General features: G+C 41.9%; 1 protein-coding gene across 3 annotated transcripts in view; it reads right to left on the bottom strand.

Moving 5' to 3' along the window:
- LOC127446743 (ephrin type-A receptor 3-like) overlaps window positions 1–12,393 on the bottom strand; it is a 168,008-nt gene that overhangs the window by 80,110 nt on the left and 75,505 nt on the right. For all 3 annotated transcript variants that reach the window (XM_051707911.1, XM_051707910.1, XM_051707912.1), the window contains exon 4: window positions 6,631–6,786. In XM_051707911.1, coding sequence (XP_051563871.1) covers window positions 6,631–6,786 — 156 coding nt within the window. The remainder of the gene's footprint in view (window positions 1–6,630; window positions 6,787–12,393) is intronic.

The raw sequence follows: 12,393 nt of genomic DNA, 5'->3' as shown, positions 1-12,393 counted from the left end.
AACACTTACTATAGCGCATGACTCATTTTAACATTTGCATTACATAACCAACTACATTTACAAGCTTGTCTAAGTGTGATCAAAGTGTGCGGAAGCTCAACTGATAGAGTGTTGCATATCAGGATCAGAATCAGAATCAGAATGAGCTTTATTGCCAAGTGTTCTCACATACACAAGAAAAAAATTTTGGTGATAGGAGAAACAAGTGCACACAGAGCATTACAGTGAAACACAGAATATAAAACAAGGTAAGAGTATAAATAGACACAAAAAAAACTGGACATATAACAAAATGGCGTATGTACATGTGCAAGTGGTAATATATGTGCAAGGTAGGAGTATGTACAGTTATTTAATTAAATATGTGTGAATTTACATATGTACATGAGATATTTATTTACATTATTGCACTATGGGGGAGTCCTGAAGGCAGTTTAATTGTTCATGTGGAAAATGGCCTGAGCGTAAAAACTGTTTTGTGCCTGGATGATTAACAGTTCAAAGATGGAGTGGGCAGGGTGTGTGGGGTCCAGAGTGAAAGCCCTGCGGATGCTTTTGCTGTTGATCCGGGGCAAGCATGTGTTGGTCTGGATGGACAACAGCTGATTTGGAGTCGGTTCGGCAAAGCACAAGTAGACCTATTTTCCTCCCGAGAAACCTCCCACTGCCTGCTCTGGTATTCTCCGACGGTGGCCCCCCTCAGCCCAGACACGCTGGCACACAGCTGGCCCCAGGAGCTGCGCAAGAATGTGTTCCCCCCAGTGAGCCTACTTGCACAGACCCTGTGCAAGGTCAGGGAGGACGAGGAGCAGGTCACCCTCGTGGCCCCGTATTGGCCCACCCAGACTTGGTTCTTAGACCTCACGCTCCTCGTGACAGCCCCTCCCTGGCGAATTCCCCTGAGGAAGGACCTTCTTTCTCAGGGACGGGGCACCATCTGGCACCCGCGCCCAGACCTCTGGAACCTCCACGTCTGGCCCATGGACGGGACACGGAAGACCTAAGTGGCCTACCACCAGCAGTGGTAGACACAATCATTTAGGTCAGAGCTCCCTCCACGAGGCAGCTTTATACCCTGAAGTGGCGTCGGTTTGCGAATTGGTGTTCTTCCCGAGTTGAAGACCCTCAGAGATGTGCAGTCGGGTCAGTACTTTCCTTCCTGCAGGAGAGGCTGGAGGAACGGCTGTCCCCCTCCACCTCGAAGGTGTATGTGACCGCCATAGCGGCACACCACGATACAGTGGACGGTAAGTCCTTAGGGAAGTACGACCTGATCATCATGTTCCTGAGAGGTGCCCGGAGGCTGAATCCTCCTAGGCCACGCCTGTTCCCCTCATGGGATCTCTCCGTGGTCCTCTTGGGCTTTTGCGGAGCACACTTTGAGCCACTAGAGTCAGTCGAGTTGAAAGCCCTCTCCTTGCAGACGGCCCTCCTGATTGCGCTCACCTCCATCAAGAGGGTCGGGAACCTTCAAGTGTTCTCTGTCAGTGATACCTGCCTGGAGTTCGGTCCGGATGTCTCTCACTTAATCCTGAGACCCTCGCCGGGCTATGTGCCCAAGGATCCCACAACCCTTTCAGGGATCAAGTGGTGAACCTGCAAGCGCTGCCCCATGAGGAGGCAGACCCAGCCCTGTCGTTGCTGTGTCCAGTGCGTACTTTGCGCATCTACTTGGATCGCACGCAGAGCTTTAGATGCTCTGAGCAGCTCTTTGTCTGCTTTGGCGGATAGCGGAAAAGGAACACTGTCTCCAAACAGAGGCTTGCCTACTGGATCGTGGATGCCATCGCTATGGCATACCAGGCCCAGGCCGTGCCCACCCCTTCGGGAATATGAGCACACTCCACAAGGAGTCTAGCATCCTCATGGGCACTGACCCATGGCACCTCTCTAGCAGACATCTGCAGGGCAGCGGGCTGGGCGACACCCAATACCTTCGCGAGATTTTACAATCTCTGGGTTGAGCCGGTTTCGTCATGTGTTCTGTTAGGTACGAACAGGTAAGTTCAGGAAAACGGACAGCTGGCTGGGTGTATCACTTGCGTATAGCGTCTTTCCCCTCCAGAGAGGCGAAGATGTGCACTTGTTTTCCCATGCGAGTTCACAAACCCATGAACCCTGGATGTCCTTCCTCCTTAGCCCTGTGGCTCGCGAATTCAGCGGAGGAATTCATGGCCAGAACCAGTACGTGTGCTAATATTCCCTTACTGAGGTAGGTGCTCCACAGGTGCCGGTTACTCCGGTAACCCCCTGTGATGTATTTTCTGCAGTACGGTCTCCCTGTCAGCAGACCTGCGTCTCCCTTCGACAGAGCCTTCTCTGTCCCAGTCGCCATGTTTGTAGAGCTCCTCCCCTTTCAGGCAGGACCTACCACCGTGCCTCTTCCATGTGCGGCTCTGAGCCCTCCAGGCAGGATGTGGTCTCCGCGGGGTCTTTTCCCACTGAAAGAATAGGATAGGAAAAGAACACCTTCCCCGGCACATATATTGAGCGTTAAAATGGCCCCAGCCGAATAACTGAATACTCTGTGGAGAGAAAACATAGAGAGAAAAGGCCGCGGCTGGCGCGGCCTGCTCCCTATACTAGATACGTCTCTTCCCCCCTCAGGGATGTGGGGAACTATACAATGTTTGTTGGGGCATTGTGGGAGGCTACGCGCAGACCAGTGCACCTGCTACTACACACGCAGCAGCTGGCTTGCACCTGCACCGGCAGTTCACATAACACGGTTCAGCTAGTTGTGGCATTTCATATTGGGACCCCTAGTGTCACTACATCGACACAATGTCGAGTGAGTGACAGAAGGGGAACGTCTCGGTTACTGTCGTAACCTCCGTTCCCTGATGGAATGAATGAGACACTGTGTCCCCCCTGCCACAACGCTGTACTACCCGCTGAAATGGCCAGGACCCTGTCTCGGCTCCTCAGCACAAAACCTGAATGAGTGGTTGTGAGCCAGCTCCTTTTATACCCGTATGTCCGGGGGAGAGGCATGCAAATTCCACTCGCCAATTCTCATTGGCCTTTTCTCAAAGATCTGAGGTGTTTGGGGCTCCCAAGGGCGACCCCTAGTGTCACTACATCGACACAACATCTCGTTCCCTCCATCAGGGAACGGAGGTTACGACAGTAACCGAGACTATATGATTTAAATATGAAGGCAAGAATAGAAATAAATTAGATGTACACATTTAATTACAAAAGCCTTTTGTTTTATATATATTTGCAACATGAATAATCGTTTTTGACTTCATAACTGTCCAATCTGTAGAAGTAGCAGGCATTTATAATAAAGTTTAGGACAAAAAACGTCAGTGCTTCTCACTTTGTGCTCATAGTTCTGAATGAATACATCACACTCAGTCAGGCAGTCACAGGTATTTCAACATATCTGAAGCTCAGATCAGATCTGAAATTCCACCTCTGCAGATGGTCGGAACTCCACACAGCCGCCGTGCGACACTCTTTTGAAATGACTGACCTCTTGTCTGTCATCTGTCATTTGTCGGATACAGTGAAAAGGTGGCTTCAGGCCAGTAAGATGAAAGATTATTGATCTGAAAAAAATGCAGTGAGTACTTTTCAAGTTTAAATAAAATTGTAAGGAGTAAAAAGTACTATTTTTCTTTGGAAATATAATTAAGTAAAAGTACAAGTATTCCATTTCAACTGCACTCAAGTAAAGTACAAATCCCAAAAAAATATTACTTAAGTATTTTTACTCAATTACTTTACACCCCTGCTCCAGGGCTATGACAGTATGAAATGGATAAATTAAAGTCGTACACAATGTTCAAGTGTTTTTCCTTGCACTGTATCCAACAAAGTCTTAAACTAACATTGGCAATAAGTGCTTAAATGGAAATGAAGACTCAGTATTGCTTTTGACAGCCAAAATAAAATGTGACTTGCATGATTATGCAATGATCCAATGTGCTGACTACTTTTAATGTCACGTAAGATACACCCTATTAAACTTGGCCACAGAATTCAATAAGGCTCTCGGTGGTTTTATGTGATATGAATCAGCACTGATAGCAATGCCATGATTTATGGATAATGTGTTTTGGAATGCTTGGCAGTCGCTGCGTGCATCTGTCTACCATCTGCATGCTCCTCCATAAAAGAGAATGGGTTAGCTTGCTCCACCGTGCAACCCCGATGAGGCCCATTGGTTGAAACGGTTAAAAGTAAGCAAACACAGGCTATTCTCAGCGGGATGCTTGAAGGGAGCTGAGAGGGGATCAGAAGCTTTGTCAGAATGAGCCAACACAAATTCATCAATCCTTGAACAAACATAATTTGCGTTTTAAGTAGTCATATAACTATCTGTAAAACAATATAAGGATAATTTCAAAGTGCCTCTTTAGTTATTTGCGGTCCTACACTTAAAGGTGAAGTGTGTTATTTCTGGACCACTAGAAGGACCAAACAAAATTGTAAAAGTAATGACTGTTGTCATGAAAGTTATAAATTAGGGCTAAAATAATAATAATAAATAAAAAAATAACAATAAAAAAAATATTGAATTGTCGTTTGGTTTGGTGTTACTTAACATGAGATCATATTAAACTCTCATGATAAAATCAAGTCAACATAAAGGTGAAAAATAAAAATAAATATGTTCTAAAAGGTGCACTCAGTAATTCTAATCCAATACACTTTTTGTCAAATTCTGCAAAAATCTCCTCACAGTCTGCTAACTGTCCATTCTGTGGGTGGGTTGAAGAAAAATCGAGTATTTGTACACAACCCTGGCTCTGTAAATGGGACAAAAACACAGTGGATCAGACCAATCCACACAACACTACTCCAGCCAGTGAGCAACAGGGTGTGGTTCTTGTATGTGCACAGGATGGGGGGTGGGGGCAGAGCGAGAGGGAAATTCATTAGAAGAGGGATGGTAAATCTGGCTGATGCAAACTTTCTAAACTCCAAGGAGGACAAATGGACCAAATGGAGAAACGGACCAAAAGAAAAAGGTCAGACGAAAATAAACTAAAAAAGAAGGATTATGATAAGTCGAGGGCTAGGAGCCGTGCCAACATTGGCGAGGCTTTTCAGCGGTGGAGAGACCTCTGAGAGGTAAAAGGCTTGATGACGGATGCAGAAGTTGCTTTTTTTCTTCTCGATAGGTGGGTAACATAAATTTAGCTATGTTTCACAGAACCCATATATGCTGTTGTTGTGATGTTAGATTTAGTAGCAGGACAGTTGTGAGTGTCTGGAGCTGGTGTGCGTAAAACCATCTCATCTTCTCTGCAAGTTATCTTAGCAGCAGCAACTTACTGAATTTGGGGGGCGGAGCTTCCAAAGGAGCACTGAATGGAGGGGTGTGTTTGTTTTGGCAGTTGAGTTCAAATATCAACAGTGTTTCTCAGGAATCGCTGAGTGCACCTTTAATTTGCCTTTTCTGAACATTTTTCCAATATAAATATCTAAAAATCCTTTAAAACAAAGTACATTTATTTGAGGAGGTACAGTGCATAAGATTTTTATATTTTAATATAGAAAATGTTGAATATAATATTGAATTAATGTGTATTTTTTTCTATAAACAGGTGAAAAAAAAAAAAAAAAAAAAAATCTGCCAGTGCAGTAAAAAAAAAAAAAACATTTATATTCAATATACATTCTCCTTAAACAAGTCTAAATATCTTATGCAATGTTGCTTCTCGGGTAAATGTATAAGGATAGATGTTAGATATTTTTACTTGTTAACTGAATTAGACTTCATAAAAACCCTCAAGTATTTTTTCCCTGTAATTCAGTGAAGGTCATTTAAAGTTTTTATATATATATATAAACAAGTAGTCCCGTCCCAAAGTCATGCCAATAGTTGAGCCAGTGTTGTTATACCAGTCCGGTCATATTGCTCAAACCAAGAAAGTTTATAATACTGGGAGAGATCTTTACATTAGCATTCACATTCTTAATCTTAATGGCAGTTGCTTGGTTGGCACATGACCGTCCGGAAGTATGCGACTGAACTCTGCCATCTTTATTCATGGGCAATCAGTTCTGGGAATGTATGTTTTTGAGCCAATGACCTGAGCCGTAAATGTCATGTGACTTAATACTCTGGAGCCACAAGAAAAACTGATGTCCTGACAATGCTGACTGGCATCACAATAGTGCATACAATCTCAAGCCTGAGCTGTGACATTAGAGACAGGAAAAAGTCAATTTCATGCAAAAATATACTCGCAAAAACATCTAGTATAATATAATTAAATATTCACAATTTGTATGTTGCTTAAAAAAATATATTTTATCAGAATACACAGCTACTTTAGGTGGCTATCAATGGAGAATTATGCTTTTTGCACCCAAAACGGTGTAGTAATGGCATCTGCCAAACTGTTGGACATCACAAGCCAAACACTGACCACTTGGTCTCGCCCCAAACTCACAGCATTGGTTGAGCCAATGTTGTTATGATGTTATTTCTGGCCCAGTCAGGTTGCCCAAACAAACAGATTGCAATTCTGTTTGGTATCACAAGTGGTGCAGAAGTTACACACTTCACCTTCAAGATACGTTAGAAGTGTAAACCCTTCATAAAATCTTGAGAAAATGTGCTGTGACTTATGTAGGTTAGATATTTAGAGTGTGGCGTGGAGCACGTACGGGTGCAGGCCATTGAGGCGGGGTCCTCTTCTGCACGGAAGTAGTTCTTCTCGCAGCCGCAGTGCACCGAACCCTCCTGGTGCGTGTAGCTGTGAGGGGGACACTTGGAGCACTTGACATTCCCAGAGGAAGCCTTATAGAAGCCAGGCCGGCAGGCTGTGGAGACAACAAGAGGAGGGAAGACAAATTAGGACACTGGGAGACTCAAGCCTACAGGGCCATTCATTACCCCATTACTATGCTGCCACTTTTAATGGACCAAATCATTTCACATGACCATATGCATTGGCGGACACAATGGAAAGACATTTAATCATCTGCACTGACTTAAACAAACTAATAGCTGTACCAACAGTGCTGAGATGTGTGTATGCTTAGCCACACGCACATATGAACTGAATGCAGAATGAAAATGTTATCATTTCAGAAGGAGGCCCATAGGACAGAGTCTCAAAAATGCCTCTAAATGTGCTCAGATTTGCCAATATCCCAAAATCAACAATAAATACTAAATTATCTGAGCTATGCTATCCACAATAAATGTATAGCTCTATACTCGGTATGTCAATAATGGTCTCATTTGTTTGTATTCAAATTTATCCAAAGGAAGTTTAAGATAATCATCTGAGACAAAGTTGATCCTTAAATTACAGATAATTGAGAACTTAATTAAGTCTCCCAAACTTTGAGCAATTACATGTTACTCTGGGTTAATATAACCTCAAAAACGTTCTCATTAATTTCTTAAACATTCTTCCAAGACCGAATTATCTGGCTATGGCCACATTTTATTATAGCTCTATACAATTAATGTCAACAATATTCTCTATTGTCTATTGTTTATTTCTTCCAAGAAATTTCAAGAGAAACATCTGAGACAAAATAGATACTTAAGACAACCTCAGAGAAATAACATTTTCCTCTGGGAGGAGAACATTTGGGAGGCTAAAGGCAAATCTATGTGATAAAACGCATTTAAAAATAAGTCTCCTCTAATGTCACACTCCGCGGATGTTGCATGAATTATGCAAATACACCTCTTAAAATGGAAATAAAATATCTCTGCTATTAAATTGTACTCATCAGCTCATCCGCCCCTATTCATGAGGATCCCATCCCATTACCTATAATGAAGGGAGAAAAATCATGATGAGCTGGCTAATTACTGGTGCTAACACCGATCTGTATTCCACTCCCCTCTTGTTGCAGGTTCAATACCTGATACAGCTGGTGAACCAAAACTTCAAGTCAGCAAGATCTCCCTAGAATCAATTGAATTCTGCTTTGCAGCATGAAAACTGAGGTTTATTTTATTTTTGAAGCTGTGTGGTCAGGTTCTGCTTAGCTGGTAATACAGCAGAAGAACATCTTTCCATTTAATAAAGGTCCTCCTGAGTTGAAAGCAATGCTTCCAGAATATCAGTGATGGATATCGTTTCTCCTGAGAAGTTCTCTTATGCATATTGTGAGTTGTAAATGGCATAAAGTGTCTTGAATAATGAGAATGCAGGTTTAAATGCATCACCTGCTTCTCCTCTGAACAAAACAGGGCTAATAAAAAATAAAATAAGTGGCTGTATATAGCCTGTAATCTAAAATCTAAAAAAATCTAAACTGACACACTGTTTCCTTTGCAAATCAGAAAACACAGAGTCCCAAATGTGATGAACACACACCTGTAGGCCAGAAGATGTCTTGCTAAAGGACCAGCAAGATTGCTCTTTCATAGCTATGGAGACACAAAGCTGTTCTCCGTTAAATTTAATTTAACTAATTTAAGCCTGCAGGCAACTAAATTTGTTACTCTATTAATATTTTGTGAGTGATTATAAATGATTTAGGCCACATCCTCCACACTAATATGTTTTCGTTTGAAAACGCATTTTTTTTCAGAGTTTTGGTCGTATGACCACACTGAGATGTTTTTGACAGAGTTTTTCAAAAACGCTTTCCCATGTGGATAAATGTGAAAACGCTGTCTTCATGTTGTAGTGTGGACAGGGAAAACTGTCATATCTGAAAACAATGATGTATTTGTTGTCTTGTGATGCAGTCATGTGATCAATTCAACCATAAACAATCTTTTTGGCGGCCCATGTTATAGTGGCGTTGTTGTGCCTGCTGTTCACTTTGATACCATTGTTAAAGATAAATGCTACTTTGTTCAACTTTCCCAATGCATTACTTCAAAGGTGATGGGAAGTAATTACATTTCAGATCATACATGGATCAGCAATTTTTTGCATGAGCAGTAAGGAGATTTAAGAGTTTTCAAATGTTTTAGTGTGGACAAGCAACTTTTGGAAAACACTCAAGTAGGTATATCTGCAGGCCGAAGACCTCCAGATGGGGCCGGAATCTCCAAAAGAGGGCAGGATTACTCCAGAAGAGGCGTGGTTACACCAAAAGGGGGTTGCGCCAGCTCCAAAAGGGAGTCACTTCCACTCATGGTTAAGGTTAGGGAAAGGGTTAGGTTAGGGGTTACAGCTATATCTTTAATGGTGGTTTGGAACCTCCGCCCCTTTTTGGAGCACTTCTCAAAATGCTTGAAAATGGCAGTGTAAATGGAAAGCATTATAGAAAATGAAAATGTACCCGGATTCATATGGACGTAGCCTTAAAATCAATCACCATACAAGTAGACAACTTTAAAAGTGCACTCAGAAGTTTTTTTGTTTATGTTATGCTGATCAACATGGCAGTCTTCTTGAAATTACAATGTCACCTAGTTGCGTGGATGCAGTTACTGATGCCATTGTGGCATGGATGCAGTTACTGATGCCATAGTAGAAATTCAATATTCACAGTCAGCCATGATTCATTAAATCCAAGAGTGAAAGTGTCCAATAACAGGGTTCTTACTAAAATTTAGCGAGTAGTATTCAACTGGTCATCTGGTTCTAACATGGCAGCCCACATGAGGGGACCCTCTCCATGATGATTTAAACTGTAAAAAGTTACTAATCTGAGTCTTCATCTCATGTGAGTGCTTATGATTTTATTTTGTTTCAAAATTGATATTAATTTATTTTAGAATAAAAACTTTTTTAATGGATTAAAAAAATTCTGAGAGCACCTAAGTAGAAATCTTGACTGCTTGCTCGATAATTTTTCATGTATGTTTAATTCATACAGCCATTTCTGGGTGTTTACACTGAAATGCACCTGGCAACATAAGCGGCCTGTGGACAAAACCTCTTATTCTTTCAATCTTTGCATAGGATTCTGAAGGAGTTTCTATAGAGACATATGTGCCCACCAATCACTAGTTGCCATTAATATCATGTTGATATCAAAACGACAACACAAAATTGCAAAAGAACTGCATAGGGCTTTGGTTTTACTCGACCGCCCCACCATCAAACATCGTCAAGATAACAAAAGAAAAGATTGACAAAGTAATAAGATCATCTCTCATATCCTGATTAAGAGGCGCTCCTGAGAGAACGTGTGTTCTTGTTAAGACTGAGTGTGTATGGAGCGTGTGCTGGGAGGCCTGGATAAGAAATCACCTCAGCGCCCCTCTGTAGCTGTCTCACTCCTTTCTTGAGCCTGTTAGCCCTGTGAGTGAGCCCCAACGTCTCCTCACAGCACATGCGTAATCAATAGCAGCCCTCAAGCTCACACACACAAAGAGCTTCCACCTCAACATGTCATGTTACACACACAAACTTATACATCACACATTATGCGGCCTTGGACAGCAGTTATCACAACATCTGAGCATTTGTGTGATGTGGAGCAAGAACAGGCCAAGCTTTGGGTAATGTCATTCATAGACTTTCACTGCCGTACATATTGAATGAGGTTTTGGAGAGATGAGGCTGTGATATCGTAGAGACATTAGCCTCACTGGCTTTCATTAAAGAGCTGTCAAGAACAAGCACTCACATGATGGAAAGTGGAGCTCCTTTCTTTACATCAGCACCTGGTTCACTGACCTGATTGGCTCTTTCTCATAAATTTTCTTTGTTAATTTTTGGCCTGTTTAATTTGCTTCTATTCATAAATAATGCTTATCGCCGTCTTCATGTTGTAGTGTGGACAGTTAAAATTTTCCTCTGTGTTGTAGGATACAATGCAGATAAGACTCTAGTGGTGTCAGTACCTGCTAAAATGATATGAGAGCAGACCTCCCCATGAATAAACAGGATATGATCAATCAATAGGAACATAATGTGAAGACATGACAGTAAGTGCTGGCTGGATTCATTTACGGTAGTGTCTTTATACAGTAGCTGGCAATGATAGAGAGGATATAGGGAACAAATGCATTCATTCAGCACCTCCTGTTCAAGCTAATTGCTTGTGAAACTGTATCTGACTGTGTCTCAAAAAAAAAAAAAAAAAAAAGAAAACAAAAAAAAGCCCGTAGACAATGCCCTTCCTCTAGGGAGAGGAGAACAAAAGTTGTCAAAAGGTCAGAATCCCATTCCAGGTAACTGCTCACAAAATGTCTGTTGTGGGTCAATGACAAATAAGGTTGTCCGATTTAAAATTCTAGTTTAAAACACGAGCCAGGTTTTAAGAAATATAATTGTTGGATTTGTGTTTTTTCACATGTAAAAAAAAAAAAAAAAAAAAAAAAAACGTGTATACAGTTGTTATAACATAAGTTTTGATTTGATGACTCTAAAAATGTCAAGTGGTGTGACCAGTGGCATAACTACATGCAGTGCAGAGTGTGCAGCCACACTTGGGCCAGGGACAAAAGGGGGGCCTGTGATGGCACTCTGAAAGGGAACAATGAAAGCGACTAGACCTGGCAGCGAGAATGGTCGCTGTCCCGATGGCGAAAACAACTGAGTTTAGCAAATTATGGAATCATTCCCAAATCGATATGTCTTGATCACTGAATACAATCATCTATAATTAAAGTTTAGGCCAACTGTCTCCATCAGAGATGAGAAGCCATTGCTGTGATATTTTGTCCTGCACTGCTTGTTTCTCACTTTGACATTTTCTTCTAAAAGACTCTTTCAGAGGTTGTTTCTTTTATAAAGCTAAAATGGAAGGTTACTGCTACATGCTGAGTTGAAACTGACTAAGCGAGTGTCATGGGAAAAAGCCCTAAACCCAATTAAAGCACATGCATAGGTTTCATTTCCACTGCTAATCAAATTACTGCCAACACTGACACCTTCAGAGCTCTCCGCTCAGACAACCTTTGACCTTGATCAATGCCTGCCTGGCACTGCCGCACAGCCAGAGATCTGACAGTCCCTCTCTAAGCAAATTTCAGTTGCATGACAAATTCAGTTTGTGGACCGAAATTTTCAAGCCTCAGCTCTGTGGAGACAGGCAAAATAATGTTCTAAAGTTTATACATCTTGTAAACATGCTAATACGCTACATGTGATCATATGTTTAGGATAAACGAACAGAGGTATACACAAACAAATTTATCTACACAAATGCACATTTAAATACACACTCATAAATCACAGATGCGCATATGCGTCCGAATTGCATTCACATAAGCAATCTCTCACTCAGAGGTCCATTTGTAACCACAGTAAGGCACTTAGGAGAGCTCAGCTGTAGCACTCAGAGAGGTTTGAAATGTGATCAGTGCTCCTCTGTTTGTCCTGGAACCTCTACAATGGAACTCTCAGAGGAGAATGAGGCTAGCTCACCCTGAATCAATACACCTTGCCTTGTAAACAACACTAATGACACCCTGCGCCACCAAAACACCCAATTTTATGAAGCATTTTTAAATGAAAGGCCTCAAGAACACAAATGTGCCCAAGGACACCAAAA

The sequence above is a fragment of the Myxocyprinus asiaticus genome, chromosome 10 (genome assembly GCF_019703515.2).
Source record: "Myxocyprinus asiaticus isolate MX2 ecotype Aquarium Trade chromosome 10, UBuf_Myxa_2, whole genome shotgun sequence".
In the NCBI taxonomy this organism is placed as follows: Eukaryota; Metazoa; Chordata; class Actinopteri; order Cypriniformes; family Catostomidae; genus Myxocyprinus; species Myxocyprinus asiaticus.
Note: the sequence above shows the minus strand (reverse complement) of the source record. Positions and strands in the feature narration are given on the sequence as shown.